We start from the raw sequence: 16,594 nt of genomic DNA on the forward strand, positions 1-16,594 counted from the left end.
AGACTTTGTTTTTCATGCTTCAAGGAAACTTAGTATTACTTATTATTATTATTACGTATTATTCTTCTCCTCCTCCTCCTTCTCCTTCTCCTCCTTCTCCTTCTCCTCCTCATTGTTATTATATACTTCTACATATCCAAAACATTGCTGGGACATATAAATACTTTGTATATATTCCAAGACAATAGTAAATGGCTAAGGCAGGTGTAAATGTCCACTTGTCAGTGTGTTTGCGACAATTTAAGTACAATTTCAGTACCTAATACTAGTGTCAGAACAAAGATTGGTTATAAAATGACAAGAACTACTACAAATTGTAATTATCAGAGCATAAAAATTACATAAAATATGAAAAATAGAAAAAAGGTATATCGGCAACACTTCTGCAAGCGGCAGGACTCGATGTTGCTGTCACATGAGCATCCAGTGCCAACTTCTCGGCCTCATATCTCGGTAAGTACTGACCCTATTTTTTTTTTATTCTAAAACATGTCAAAAAATGTTTTCTTTTTTCTATAAAAAAAAGATTTGTTTTTTTCAAAATATTTAACCCTTTAAGGGTTAAACTAATTTTGAGACTGTTAATTAAAAAGAAAATGGCATTGTATGATCCATTCAGATTTAATTCTTGCTTCTTAATATACATGTAATAATAACAGTAATAGTAATACAAAAGCAACAATAATAATAATAATTATTATTAATAAGTGTTAAAATTCTAGCCTGGGAGCTGCTGTTAAATGTAATGTACAGTATTATAATGTATAATGGGCTGATTCATAAATATTATACTACAGTAGTTTGGTCCCTGTACATTGAATACCTATTTACTCTTTCTGGAGCAGTCTGCTTCCTGCATGAGTACATAATGTTCTTGCAGAATTGGTCTGGTTCTTATATGTTGAGTACCTATTCAACCTGGTCCCTATATATAGTGAATATTTATTCAACCTTAAGTTTAGTGTTTGGTTTTGATTGGACTAATAATATTCAACCTTGATAAAGTGGTTTGGTCCCTATATACTGAATGTAAAAAACTACTGTAAAGAAGAAATTGAGGAACATTAACATAATATTAAGAATCTTGTTTCAGTGTTATTGTTGTAAAATTATTTGATAATACTTTTAAACACTAGTAAATTAATGTTATATTATTATAAATTTTAAAGTAATTTTACAAATGAAATACTGTAATAGATTTGGATAAAGTCATCAATGTACATGACATAAAATATACAGAGTCATCACATATTAATTATAAAAAACAGTTTTACTATTAATAAGTAAATAAATGAGTTGTATGCAGAATTTCAAGAGATTTAGTGTTATGTAGGAGCGGCATAATAACAACCTTAAGCTGAAAATATTATTTATAATTTAAAAAACTTTGCAAACAAATTAGTGGTGTGCAAGTGTTTGCTGTGTTGTTGGTGCATTAGTGATGTCTTGTGGTGTTGAAAGTGTCTTTACAAGCTCAGGGAAACCACTGACAATTCTTATGGATTCATCTTGCTGACTGTAAGCACTCTGTCGAGTGCAACTTGAAACAGATTTTGCTGCACTTGGCACAGCATCATTCACCAACAAGAAATTGGATGACACTACATTTTCAGCATCATGGCAAGAGTCTATGCTGTGTGGCTCAGTGTGATCACTATCATTTGGGGGTTCATCTAGCCCTGAGTCATGAGGACTGTGTGATCGAGGAAGTGTGCTTGGAGGAGAACTAGCTGAACTGGATGCATTGTGACCTTCCTCTACACATTCACCTGGAGAAAGTGCATCTTCTTGGCATGTTTCACCACCAGCCTTCTTGTCAAATTGCGACATGAAGTCAGGATCAATGTCACGTAAATGCTCCAGAAGACGATTCCGTTCATTTTCTGCCCAAGTGCCAAACCAATCATGGAACAACTTTACCTGTTAATATAAACAACATACAGTGGTTGTTTGATTATTCAAACTATATATACGAAACCAGAGTCTTGAACAGATGCCGGGAAATTCAGCTAAGTGGAAGATAGGTCAAGAAATATAACATAACATTATGTTTAAACTAATAATGATTAAGAAAAAAATTCAAAATTGCATTTTTTCATTTACTTTGACTTTACTAATGGAGTGCTGCAGTACCACTAGATGGCAATGAGAGAGAGAGAGAGAGAGAGAGAGAGAGAGAGAGAGAGAGAGAGAGAGAGAGAGAGAGAGAGAGAGAGAGAGAGAGAGAGAGAGAGACAGACAGACAGACAGACAGACAGACAGACAGACAGACAGACAGACAGACAGACAGAGACAGAGAGAGAGAGAGAGAGAGAGAGAGAGAGAGAGAGAGAGAGAGAGAGAGAGAGAGAGAGAGAGAGAGAGAGAGAGAGAGAGAGAGAGTGAGAGAGTGAGAGTGAGAGAGTGAGAGAGTGAGAGAGTGAGAGAGTGAGAGAGTGAGAGAGTGAGAGAGTGAGAGAGTGAGAGAGTGAGAGAGTGAGAGAGTGAGAGAGTGAGAGTGAGAGAGTAAGAGTGAGAGTGAGAGTGAGTGAGAGTGAGAGTGGGAGTGGGAGTGGGAGTGAGAGTGGGAGTGAGAGTGGGAGTGAGAGTGGGAGTGAGAGTGGGAGTGAGAGTGAGTGAGAGTGAGTGAGAGTGAGAGTGAGAGTGAGTGAGAGTGAGTGAGAGTGAGTGAGAGTGAGTGAGTGAGTGAGTGAGAGTGAGAGTGAGAGTGAGAGACTGAGAGTGAGTGAGAGTGAGTGAGAGTGAGAGAGTGAGAATGAGAGTGAGAGTGAGAATGAGAGTGAGAATGAGATTGAGAATGAGATTGAGAATGAGATTGAGAGTGAGACTGAGAGTGAGACTGAGAGTGTGAGAGAGTGTGAGAGAGTGTGTGAGAGTGTGTGAGAGTGTGTGAGTGAGAGAAAGAGAGAGAGTGTGAGTGTGAAAAATTGTGAGTGTGAGAGATTGTGAGTGTGAGAGTGTAAGAGTGTGAGAGTGTGAAAGAGTGTGTGAGAGAGTGAGTGTGTGTGTGACTCAGCTGTTGGCCCTGCCTCTCCACTGACCACTACTGGGTCCCCTCTCTCCCTGCTCCATAAATCTGCTTCTATATATCAACAAAAATTAACATGAACAGTAATTTCTCAACACTAGGATTTAAAAATAATTATGAGAAACTGGCATTTGTAAATTTTGCCAAAATAAGTTTATTTTTAGAAAAGTACACCTAAAACAATTTTATCTATCATATTTCAACTTTTTATATGCATGTAACATATTTAAAAAATAAAAAATAAACAACACTCAAAAAACTAATATTGCAAATTTTATTTCTTTATGCAGTAATATAAAATGGAGTTTACGTGTAATAAAATATTGTTAAGCACCAAAGAAAGCCACTATTATATGGTGCATTTCAGGCAGACTAATACTATGATTACACACTACTTAAGAACTAGACAGTTTTTTAAGTACAGTAGGGCCCCACTTATACGGCGGGTTAGGTTCCAGGCTACCGCCGTAAAGCGGAAATCGCCGTAAAGTGGAACACCCTTTTTTTCCACTTATAAATGCATACAAACACTAGATAACAAGTTTACACTAACATATATTAAGTTAGCAATAGAACCAGGCATCAAAAAACAATAAAAAGGTACAATACACACATAGTGCACTCATTACTTACCTTAAAATATTTATAGTCTTAATCTAGGGTGAGACAAGTAGTATTTATTGTAAGAAATCAAGTGTGGTATGTATTGTAATAGCCTCACCAGGCCACCCCACCCACACATACTATTCTATGATATTTAAGCATCCCAGAGCGATAAAATGTATATACAGTTCACTCATTACTTACCTTAAAATATTTGTAGTCTTAATGTAGGGTCAGGAGTAAGTAAATGAGATAAAACGAATAAATGAGAGAGAGAAAGAATGAATACATGAGAGGGGGCAGGCGCAGTTATGTAAACAAACCAGGGGAAGGTAAGTTTTGTAAACAAACGAAGTGTACACGTCTGGTTTGTGTACAAGTTACATTGTGTACAGGTTGTCTCTACATTGATACGGTAGAATTAATAAAGAAGAACACTCCCATTCTCATGTAACATCATTTTGAGAAGAAATGAAGCTCTGAGTGAAGGCAATGGAAATAAGTCACACTGACTTTTTTGGGTTATCCTAGGTTCTCTACACGTATGTTGTTATGTATGATAATCTATGTAACTGTATTTGTGTATACCTGAATAAACTTACTTACATACATACGAAAGGAATAATTTTCTACAGTTACCCCCAGTAACACATTTACTCTTATGTTAGATTAGAGAAAATGTTATTCTTGGCGTCACTTGTACAAGTTATGTGGCTCCCACATCTTATATTTATGTTTATTTATTCTATTGTGGGGTGTATTTATCATCTTTTTATGTTATGTATCGTGTTTATTATATAATTTTGAAAAAAATATCATGGATGGATTAATGAAAATGTGTATATTACCGTAATATACGACATTTAATGAGACTCGGTATTGTTATTATCACCACTTGTGCAAGTCGTCTGCTACGACATCTCACATTTGTTTATTTATTCTACTGTGGGGTGTATTTATCTTATTTATATGTTATGCATCGTGTTTATTATATGATTTTGAAAAAAATATCATGGATGGATTAATGAAAATGTGTATATTACCGTAATATACGACATTTAATGAGACTCAGTATTGTTATTATCACCACTTGTGCAAGTCGTCTGCTACGACATCTCACATTTGTTTATTTATTCTACTGTGGGGTGTATTTATCTTATTTATATGTTATGCATCGTGTTTATTATATAATTTTGAAAAAAATATCATGGATGGATTAATGAAAATGTGTATATTACCGTAATATACGACATTTAATGAGACTCAGTATTGTTATTATCACCACTTGTGCAAGTCGTCTGCTCACATCTCACATTTGTTTATTTATTCTACTGTGGGGTGTATTTATCTTATTTATATGTTATGCATCGTGTTTATTATATAATTTTGAAAAAAATATCATGGATGGATTAATGAAAATGTGTATATTAACGTAATATACGACATTTAAATGACTCGATGTATGTAAGTTTATTTAGGTACAGGTATACATAAGTATAATTATCAGAGTATATATAAAATATGAAATAACTTTTAAAAACATTTGAAATTTTGGAGTTTCCAGACAAAATGGAGAGACTTAGTGCTTACTGAGCTCATGGAGAATGTAAACAAACAGGGTGGGGCACGGTGACCGTATTAGAAAGTCAGGTGGGGGGAGCCGTATAGTGAGTTTTGGTCATAATTTGAAATGTCCGTATTAGCGGAACGCCGTAAAGCGGAACGCCGTAAAGCGGGGCCCTCCTGTACTAAGTATTAAGTGTTTATGTTTTTTAACACTTCAGCCATATCCCACCAAGGTAGATACTACTTGCGTATTAACCCCTTGACTGTTGCAACCCCAAATCCTGAGGTGTCTCCTTGGCAATATTTACGAATTGGTTATTTTGCCCAATTTGAGCCCTATTTTTGGCTAATTCCATTGTTTCAGTCGACCAAACTCATAGCTATTTCTTTAGAACTCCATTTTTTTCTATCGATTGAGTACAAGAAACTGCCCATTTACCAATTTCAACTACCCAATATCGTGGTCAGAAATTTGCAATTTGGCCAATTTCACGAAAATTAAAAAATATGACAGTTTCAAAACAGGGTCCAGAATCAACAATGCAGACATTCCTGGCTCTAAAATAACATTTTCTTTGTTCATCAGTCATGTCTCCAGGCCCCTCTGATATTACTCTTGCTTTCTATTTTGAATTTTTATTCAAACAAAAAATATAAGATTATCTGTTATGCAGACTACTGTAAAATTGTAATAATTGTACAAATAATGTCAACCCATTCATGACTGCATATTAGAATGGCTACTTGGACATTTATTGGAAAATTACATCATTTGTTTACATACTTTTGAACAACGGCAAAAATCAAACATTTCCCCTACTTTGAGCTCCATTTCAAGGTTATTTTCATAGTAAAACCAATCAAAATCACTTTATTTCTATAATATGTTTTCCATTCTATCAAATGAGACCAAGAAAACAAGAATACAACCATAAATACTATACGAAAATATACCACAAATTCGGCATTTTAATTAAAAAAAAAAGGTCATTTTTTTTCTCATTATGCACTGCGTGCTGCAGGATTTTTTTTAAATGGTGCACACTGACCACACACACCCATTCTCTCTCATGTGGGCCTACCAGCTTTCTCCTGCTTGATTTGAAGCCGCTAGAATTTATGAGTACAGTCTCGGGCCCCTGACACTTATTGTAAGAGACCATACAATAAGTGTCAGGGGCCCAAGACTGTTCAACTGCCTCCCAGCATACATAAGGGGGATTACCAACAGACCCCTGACAGTCTTCAAGCTGGCACTGGACAAGCCCCTAAAGTCGGTTCCTGACCAGCCGGGCTGTGGCTCGTACGTTGGTTTGCGTGCAGCCAGCAGTAACAGCCTGGTTGATCAGGCTCTGATCCACCAGGAGGCCTGGTCACAGACCGGGCCGCAGGGGCGTTGACCCCCGGAACTCTCTCCAGGTAAACTCCAGGTAATACGTCAAAAATGGTGACTTGTAAGATGTATATATACGACCAAAACAGTCAAAGGGTTAAGTATTAACACTTAACCCTTTGACTGTTTCGGCCGTAAATATACATCTTACGAGCCAGTGTTTTGGACGTACAGTGGACCCCCGCATAACGATCACCTCCGAATGCGACCAATTATGTAAGTGTATTTATGTAAGTGCGTTTGCACGTGCATGTTTGGAGGTCTGAAATGGACTAATCTACTTCACAATATTCCTTATGGGAACAAATTCGTTAAGTACTGGCACCTGAACATACTTCTGGAGTGAAAAAATATCGTTAACCGGGGGTCCACTGTATATACGTATACCCAATAATTCTAGTGGCTTCAAATCAAGCAGGAGAGAGCTGGTAGGCCCACATGTGAGAGAATGGGTCTGTCTGATCAGTGTGCACTGTATAAAAAAATCCTGCAGCACGCAGTGCATGAGAGAAAAAACTCCAACCATGTTTTTTTATTAAAACGCCGAATTTGAGGTGTATTTTCCTATAGTATTTATAGTTGTATTCTCGTTTTCTTGGTCTCATTTGATAGAATGGAAAACATATTACAGAAAGAGAGATGATTTTGAGTAGTTTTACGATGAAAACGACCTAGAAATTGAGCTCAAATTAGCGGAAATGTTTGATTTTTACCAACGTTCAAGAGTAAGCAAATCACACCACACGCCCAATACACGTCAACTAGGGAGTCTAATATTCTTTCACTAGTGCACTGATATTATTTATACTATTTTTACAATAATGCAGTAGTCTGCATAACAGTAAATCTTCTATTTTTTGTGTGAATAAAAAAATCAAAATAGAAAGCAAGAGTAATATAAAGGGGCCTGGAGATGTGACTAATGAACAGAGGATGTTATTTTAGTGCAAAGAATGTCTGCATTGTTTATTCTGGACCCTATTTTGAAATTGGCATCTTTTTTAATTTGCATGAAATTGGCCAAATTGTTAATTTCTGACCACTTTATTGGGTACTTTAAATCGGTACATGAGCAGTTTCTTGTACTCAATTGATAGAAAAAATGGAGTTCTAAAGAAATAGCTATGAGTTTGGTCGACTGGAACAATGGAATTGGCCAAAAACAGGGCTCAAATTCGGCAAAATCGCTGATGTGTATACATCGCCAACATCGCTAACTTCACTGGAGCATAATTCCATAAGTTTTCGAACTAATTTCATACTTTTGGTGTCATTACCATTGGGAAAATATTCTCTATCATTTCATAAGAAAAAATAATTTTTTTTTTTTCCAAAAATTTTTCGACACCAGGAGACACTTCAGGATTTGGGATTGTGACAGTCAAAGGGTTAAATGCATAAATGTGAGGTAGTTAAGTGAACAATAGTACATTTACAAGTATGCTCTAATACAGAGAAGAGGTAGCTAAAAGAAAATTATACAATTTTAAGTATACATAGGTTCCTTAACCCTTTGACTGTTTTGGTCGTATACATACATGTACGTCTTATGAGCCAATGTGTTTGACGTATATATACTCATAAATTCTAGTGGCTTCAAATCAATCGGGAGAAAGCTGGTACTCTCACATGTGAGAGAATGGGTCTGTGTGGTCAGTGTGCACAGTATAAAAAAAAATCCTGCAGCATGCAGTGCATAATGAAAAAAAAAAAAAAACTTCAACCAAGTTTTTGGATTAAAACGCCGACTTGAGGTGTATTTTCATATAGTATTTATTTTTGTATTCTCATTTCCTTGGTCTCATTTGATAGAATGGAAGACATATTATAGAAATAGAGATGATTTTAATTGGTTTCACTATGAAAAGGAACTTGAAATGGAGCTCGAAGTGGCGGAAATGTTCAATTTTTGCCGATGTTCAAGAGTAAACAAATGACATCACTGTCCAATAAATGTCCAACTAGACATTGTAATACACAGTCACGAATGGGTTGACATTATTTATACAATTATTACAATAATGCAGTAGTCTGCATAACAGTAAATCTTCTATTTTTTGTGTGAATAAAAATTCAAAATAGAAAGCAAGAATAATACAAGAGGTGCCTGGAGATGTGATGGATGAACAGAGAAAATGTTATTTTAGTGCTAGGAATATTTGCATTGTTCATTCCAGACCCTATTTTGAAATTGACATATTTTTTAATTTGCATGAAATTGGCCAAATTGTCAAATTTTGACCACTTTATTGGGTAGTACAAATTGGTAAATGGGCAGTTTCTTGTGCTCAATTGATAGAACAAATGGAGATGTAAAGAAATAGCTATGAATTTAGTGGACTGGAACAATGGAATTGGCCAAAAATAGGGCTCAAAAGGGGCAAAATTGCTGATGCATAAATATCGCCGAGATCGCTAACTTCGCAAGGGCGTAATTTCCTAAGTTTTCCTTCAAATTTCATACTTTTGGTGCCATTAGCATCGGGAAAAGATTCTTTATCATTTCACAATTTTTTTTTTTTTTTCAAATATTTTGCGACATTGAGAGACTAGGATTGTGGGTTGCAACAGTCAAAGGGTTAAATTGGTTCAGAGATTGCTTAAGCTAATCTCAATCTAACTGGGGTTGATTAAGGTAATCTCAAGTTAATTGGGATTTGTTAAGCAGTTTCAAATTGGCACTATGTCATCAGGCTATGGTGCAATTATAAGAGATGGTGAAGAAAAAAGAAGTTTATTATATTTGTGTACAATTATAATAAAACAGGGTGAGTAATTAATTATAATGGATCAGGATGGAAGAATGGGGATAAGCTGGATAAGCAGGTTTAGTTGGGTATGGTATAGTGTGGTTTAGTTATGTTAGGGAGATTAGATGATTTTTAACCATACCACTAAACTGATTGGTTGACAGGGAATTTTTTGCTGGTTCAGGCAATGAATGCCAGATCTTAGGGCCCTTTATTTGCACTGCATTTTTGCATAGGGTGAGACAGAGACTGGGGATGTCAGAGTTTTGTGTCTAGTGTTGTGCCTGTGCATTCTGTTGTAGTTATCAGGGGAGGGTTAATACTGGAGTATAAAGTTCTGTATATATAACAGGCACAGTAATATGAGTGTATATGTTGTATATTAAGTAAGTTCAACTCTTGAAGATGGGGGAAGAGGTGTGTTGTCTGGCACAGGAATGAGTGATAATTCGCACAGCAGCTTTTTGCTGGATTATTAATGGTTTAAGGTGATTAATCACAACAGATCCCCCAAACACCAATACCATAGTTAAGGTAAGGGTAGATTAGAGAGTGGTATAGTTTAACCCCTAAACGGTCCAAACGTATATATACGTTCTCTCCCCCAGTGCCCCGAATATTTTGAAAAATATAAAAAAAAAAATTTCATTGAAATACAGAGAAAATTTTTTAAGTGTAATAGGATTAAAATAAAAAAAATTAGGGTCAGTACTTACTGAGATATGAGGCTGCAAAGTTGGCACTTAATGCTCACCTAACGGCAACATGAGTCCTGCTGCTTGAGGAAGTGTTGCCGATATACCATTTTTTCTCATTTTTATATTATTTTATATAATTTTTATGTTCTGATAATTACAATTTATTGTATTTCTTGGCATTTCATAACCAATCTTTGTTCTGACACTAATATTAGGTACTGAAATTGTACTCAAATTGTCACAACACACTGACAGGTGGACATTTACACCTGCCTTGGTCATTTACTATTGTCTAGGAATACATACAAAGTATTTATAGGTCCCAGCAATGTTTTGGATACACAGGAGTATAGAAGAAGAAGAAGGAAGGAGGAGGAAGAAGGAAGAAGCTCCCATGAAGCAATGTGACAAGCATACAGGAGGGCAGTGATATGGGATGACATTTGATGGGTGCCAGCAAGGGTGCAGAGATGAGATAGTGCAGAGATAAGAGGAGATAATTTTTGACATTTGATGGGTGCCAGCGAGGGTGCAGAGATAAGGGATGACATTTGATGAGCTCCTATCTGTCTCTGATTATCTGTCTCTCTGTCTGCTTGTCTCTTTCTGTCTCTCTGCTTGTCTGTCTGTCTCAGAGAGAGCCACTGTGAACCAACAGGTATTCATATTCATTATATCTACAAGCACAGTATAGCACTTCAGATTTTTTAGGTTATCCTAGATAATTTACACTGTGTATAATTGTATTTGTGTGTACCAGTGAGACAGATAAAAAGAGATAGAGAGATAGACAGAGACAGATAGACAGACAGATAGACAAGAGACAAACAGACAGAGATAGACAGACTCTAAACTTGGGGTTAACATCACTTTCCTCTTAAAAGGGGTGTTAATATGACATTACATCAGTGAATCCTTGGTGTTTGCCGCACTGTTTGCTCGCGCTGGCACTCAATTTAACTGGCTCTCCCATAAGGTACTAAGTGGTCCCAGATTTTTTTAATATGGTGCACACCGAGTGTTAAGACCCATTCTATGCTGACCAGGCATCTCAGGCCAATCGTGCCAAATTTGGAGGCAGGAAAAATAAAACATACATATATGTTTGGGGCGCTAGCGGTAAGAACGTATATAAACGTCTGGACCGTTTAGGGGTTAAGTAGTGTCATTTAGGGTACGTATTACCTCAGGGGTACATAGTACCTCTGGGGTACACAGTACCTCAGTGCCATGTGCCAGTTTTTACAATATTTTGGGAACCAATATTTTGCTTTGCCTTTCTTACCTGACAATCAAAAAGGGATGGTCGTCTACCCTGTATATGCAGAGAATCAATCCCCCCAAGAAGGCCATTGATGTGGTCATTGGGATGGTAAGCTTGTACTAGAATTGGCAAGAAGTCCTCTCTCTGCATTTCAGACCAGGTAAGGAACCACTGACCAAGGAAATTCACTTGATCAACTGCTGTGTGTTGCTGTGGCATCTTGCTGAATTTATTACAAAATAAACAGTACAATATTCTTCACACTTGTAAAAAATAAATTCTTAGTTTCCAGCTGAGTATTTCTGATTAACTATAGTATGAAACTTATCTACAAATCTGGGGTCTTCAAGATGAAGGTTGAATAGCAGACGATTGCGGTGCTGACACGTCCATGTATCAAACCACTGGGAGAAGAGACGTAGCTGACACTGCAGTACTGACTGACAACTAGAGTTGAGGTTAAGCTGATCCAGGCCCTGCTAGAAAATATGTTTGTTAACCATTTCCCTGTACTAATACCTGACATATTCCATATCCTAATTTATAAATTTCTATTTGCCCATTTAGGTGATTTAATATTGAGGCTGTGAGTAATTTTCCCCATAAAATGTAGTTCAGAGTTAATCTGAATAAACATGATGATCTGTGTGTTCCTGAAAAAAAAGCATTAATTTTGTTATTACCAGAATGAAATCTTCAGATCTTCTACTTGAGATTATTTAGGCATTTTTGTCCTACTGTTTCAATAAAGGCAGTGACTCAAAGTGAATAATGGAAGACATACTGACTGTTCACTATAAATCAATTACAGAATCTCCAATGGCATTCTTATTTTATTACCTAGATATTTTTTTTTTTTTTCAACAAATCGGCCGTCTCCCACCAAGGCAGGGTGACCCAAAAAATGAAAGAAAATCCCCAAAAAGAAAATACTTTCATTATCATTCAACACTTTCACCTCACTCACACATTATCACTGTTTTTGCAGAGGTGCTCAGAATACACAGTTTAGAAGCATACACATATAAAGATACACAACATATCCCTCCAAACTGCCAATATCCCAAACCCCTCCTTTAAAGTGCAGGCATTGTACTTTCCATTTCCAGGATTCAAGTCCGACTATATGAAAATAACCGGTTTCCCTGAATCCCTTCACTAAATATTACCCTGCTCACACTCCACAGATCGTCAGGTCCCAAGTACCATTCATCTCCACATTAATATACATACTTATACACACTTGATATTAGAGGATATATTTTGCTTCACTGGTGATTTAAGTAATTTCCTACTGTAACCCATAAACTGTGGCATACCAAGAAATAATATTTCCTGTGTGTGTGTTGCATATTTTTTTTAAATCTTTCAAACTGAAAGAACCTATGTTTCTACATAGAATTATAAAAATAAAAAATAAAAAAAAGAAAATGAAATCTAAGTAAATTTATGATTTTATGCTGTGATGAAATCAGCAAAAAATGATGACTCATCAACAACAGCTCTATTAAAGTTTTAAAATTTACAGATGCCAAATTATGATTTTTTTCAATGCCTAACACTAAGAACATTGATTTCTTATGAAATTAGATGTGTCTCACGGTGTTTATTAATCTAAAGATGGGATGATGCATTACGTAGCATAATAATAATATTTTATTTCAGCATGATATAATGCTTGTACAGAGACGGGCGACATTTAGATGTGCATGCAGAAAGCCCATTTTCATGCAGAGGATTTTGGGCAAACTTAAACCTAATTTAAGTCTAAAAGGACAATAACTAATTGTTTGCTTGTATAAGTACTATATGTAGAGTCTCTATGGGGTCATGAACAATAAGTTTAGGAATTACAAGGAAGGCAAACAAGAATATTAACAATTATTTAAAGTATTTATCTTACTGAATTGTTTTATGGATTATAGACAATGAGAATAAGAACATATAAAGATAAAGATAAAGGTTTATTTCTTTGTAAAGGTTATAATGTGTAATTACAGTTTTGGTTTGCTAAGTACAAAGAAAGCCACTACCATGTCGGGGCATTTCGGGCAGATTAATCCTAATACATAGTACATAGAAACTACTTAAAACTAGACAAGATAGTAGTGGTTAACTGTATTACAATTTTATTTAATCTTAATACTAATATGAGGTAGTCAAACTGGAGGTTTTTAAGAATAATAATCCTTAAGTTGCACATAATAAAAACAATATTACAAATAATGGTTCAGGCAATAATATTTCATGGATTGGCAGAAGTTTAAAAGTTTAGAGGTCATATAATATAACTAATAAGAAGCTGTTTTAGTTGATTAGGTTAGTACTGAGAGATAAGATGATGTTTTAGCAAGTCCTAAATTTATAAGTAGTCAGGGGATATTTTACCAGTTCTGGTAGCAAGTTCCTGATCTTCAGGCTATTTATGTGCATAGCATTTTTGCATAGTGTGAGACTGACACAAGAGATGTTGAAGAGTGCCTTATGCCTTGTATTGTGACTGTGCAATCTGTTGTAACTGTCAAGGAGTAGCTTAAGTGGAGGGTTTATAGTGGAATTTATTGTCCTGTATATGTAGTAGGCACAATAATATGAGTGTATGTCTCGTATATTTAGCAAGTTCAGGCTTCTGAAAAGTGGTGGGGTGTGCCGTTTAGCACAGGAGCTGGTAATCATCTGCACAGCAGCTTTTTGTTGGATTATTAACCCTTTGACTGTTGAGACCCCAAATCCTGAAGTCTCTCTCTCTTACAAATTAACTGAAAAAAAAAAAAATTCTTATGAAATGATAAGGAATCTTTCTCCGATGGTAATGACACCAAAAGTACAAAATTTGATGGAAAACTTACAGAATTACGCTCTCGTGAAGTTAGTGATCTCGGCGATATATATGCATCAGCAATTTTGCCCACTTTGAGCCTTATTTTTGGCTAATTCCACTGTTCCAGTCAACCAAACTCATAGCTATTTCTTTAGAACTCCATTTGCTCTATTGACTGTGTACAAGAAACTGCCCATTTACTGATTTCAACTACCCAATAATGTGGTCAGAAATTAGCAATTTGGCCAATTTCACGCAAATTAAAAAAGATGCCAATTTCAAAATAGGGTTCAGAATAAACAATGCAGACATTCTTGGCACTAAAATAACATTTTCTCTGTTCATCAGTCACGTCTCCAGGCTACTCTTATATTACTCTTGCTTTCTATTTTGAATTTTTATTCACACAAGCAACAGAAGATTATCTGTTATGCAGACTACTGCAATATTGTAATAATTGTATAAATAATGTCAACCCATTCCTGATTGCATATTATAATGGTTAGTTGGGCACTTATTGGACGGTGACATCATTTGTTTACTCTTGAACATCAGCAAAAATCGAACATTTCAGCTACAATGAGCTCAATTTAGAGGTCCTTTACATTGTGAAACCAATCAAAATCATCTCTATTTCTGTAATATGTCTTCCATTATATCAAATGAGACCAAGAAAATGAGAATACAACCATAAATACTATACGAAAATACACCTCAAATTCGGCATTTTAATCCAACAACAGAGTCGGAGTTTTTTTTTCCTTATTATGCACTGTGTGCTGCAGGATTTTTTTTTATACTGCACACACTGACCACACAGACCCATTCTCTCACATGTGGGCCTACTAGCTTTCTACTGCTTGATTTAAAGCCGCTAGAATTTTGGCATATTAATACGTCATCGACACTGGCTCATAAGACGTATATATACAACTCCGAGAGTCAAAGGGTTAAAGGTTTAAGGTAGCTGGCTGTGGTTGATCGCCAGGCACAAATACCATAGGTGAGGTAAGGATATATTAAAGAGCATTATAGGGTAAGGAGTGTCGTTTATGGTACATAGTATTGTATCTTGGAAAGGATGCCTATTGATTTGGAAATTTTCTTGGATATGTGTGAGAATGAAATTTAAGATTACAGTCAAGGAGAAGACCTAGAAATTTGCCCTCGGTGTGTCTTGATATAGGGAAACCATTTATCGATTTAATAAGTTGGATATTTCAGGCTCTGTTTCCAAACATGAAGTATGTTTTGTCTATGTTGAGAGTGAGTTTGTTGATCATCCAAGTATATATTTTTAGCAGCTCGTTGTTTGCAGTGTTTCTAAGTACAGCTGGGTTCAAATGGGAGTAGACATAAGTAGTGCCATCTGCGAACAGAACTGGTTTAAAGAGTAGGGTTGCATTGGGGAGATCACTAATGTAGATGAGAAAGAGGAGTGGGCCTAGGACACTACCCTGGGGTACTCCTACAGCTACAGGCTGGATAGTGGAACTGACTTCATTTACATATACATACTGGTGTCTGTTGTTAAGATAAGATTTTAGGTAATCAAGGGAATGTCCTCTGATGCCATAATGATATAGCTTTAAGTGTAGGAGATTGTGGTTGATTGTAACAAATGCTTTTCGTAGGTCAGTGAAGAAACCCAGAGGATATTCATTTTTATCTAGAGCTGTATATATTAGTTCAAGCATTTGTATAATAGCATCATTCACATTTTTTTGTGGTCTAAACCCAAACTGGCAGGGGTTAAGTATGTTGTTGAATATAAAGTAAGAGTAAAGTCGTCTGTGTATTATTTTTTCAAATAATTTGGAAAGTAAGGGAAAGTTTGATATGGGTCTATAGTTGTTCAAGTCAGTTGGTCACCTTCTTTGAGGATCGGGGTGACCCTTGCTGTCTTGAGTATAGATGAGAAGGTCGAAGATGCTACAGATTTGTTACACATTGTTGCAATAATGGGTGACAGCACATGTGCAGCTCTTTTATATATGAATGGTGGCAAGTTATCCAGATCTCCTACTTTGATTTTTAATGATTTACTGATGAGTGAGACTTCAGTAGAATTAGTTGGGTAGTTGCCAGTGAGGTAGTCATTTGGCTGGGTATTTGAGTTAGGAATTTTATTTGCAACCTTTGATCCTACAGTAGAGAAGAAGACAATAAATCTGTTGGCCATATCTATCTATAGGCTGTATGTGAGGTTACATAAGAACATAAGAAAGAAGGAACACTGCAACAGGCCTACTGGCCTATGTGAGGCAGCTCCAATTTTCCCACCTGCTTAAGCCAATGCCTTGACCTAGTCAGGCCAGTCACGTCATTTAACCCTTTCAGGGTCCAAGGCCAAAATCTGAAGTGGTGCCCCAGTGTCCAAGAATTTTCAAAAAAAAAAAATTTTATTTTTTCTTATGAAATGGTAGAGAATCTTTTTGTGAAGGTAATAAAACAAAAAGTACGAAATTTGA

General features: G+C 36.0%; 1 protein-coding gene across 4 annotated transcripts in view; it reads right to left on the reverse strand.

The window, feature by feature from the left end:
• Positions 1-303: 303 nt before the first annotated feature.
• The window catches only part of LOC128697017 (uncharacterized), a 60,523-nt gene continuing 44,232 nt past the window's right edge, over positions 304-16,594 (reverse strand). For 3 of the 4 annotated variants that reach the window (XM_070095212.1, XM_070095214.1, XM_070095213.1), the window contains exon 3: positions 304-1,920. In XM_070095212.1, the coding sequence (XP_069951313.1) occupies positions 1,399-1,920 (522 nt within the window). In that variant the 3' untranslated portion in view covers positions 304-1,398. Of the gene's footprint in view, positions 1,921-11,323; positions 11,779-16,594 lie in introns of all 4 variants that reach the window. The other variant, XM_070095211.1, reaches the window with a different exon arrangement.

Source organism: Cherax quadricarinatus, chromosome 49, assembly GCF_038502225.1.
Source record: "Cherax quadricarinatus isolate ZL_2023a chromosome 49, ASM3850222v1, whole genome shotgun sequence".
Classification (NCBI taxonomy): domain Eukaryota; kingdom Metazoa; phylum Arthropoda; class Malacostraca; order Decapoda; family Parastacidae; genus Cherax; species Cherax quadricarinatus.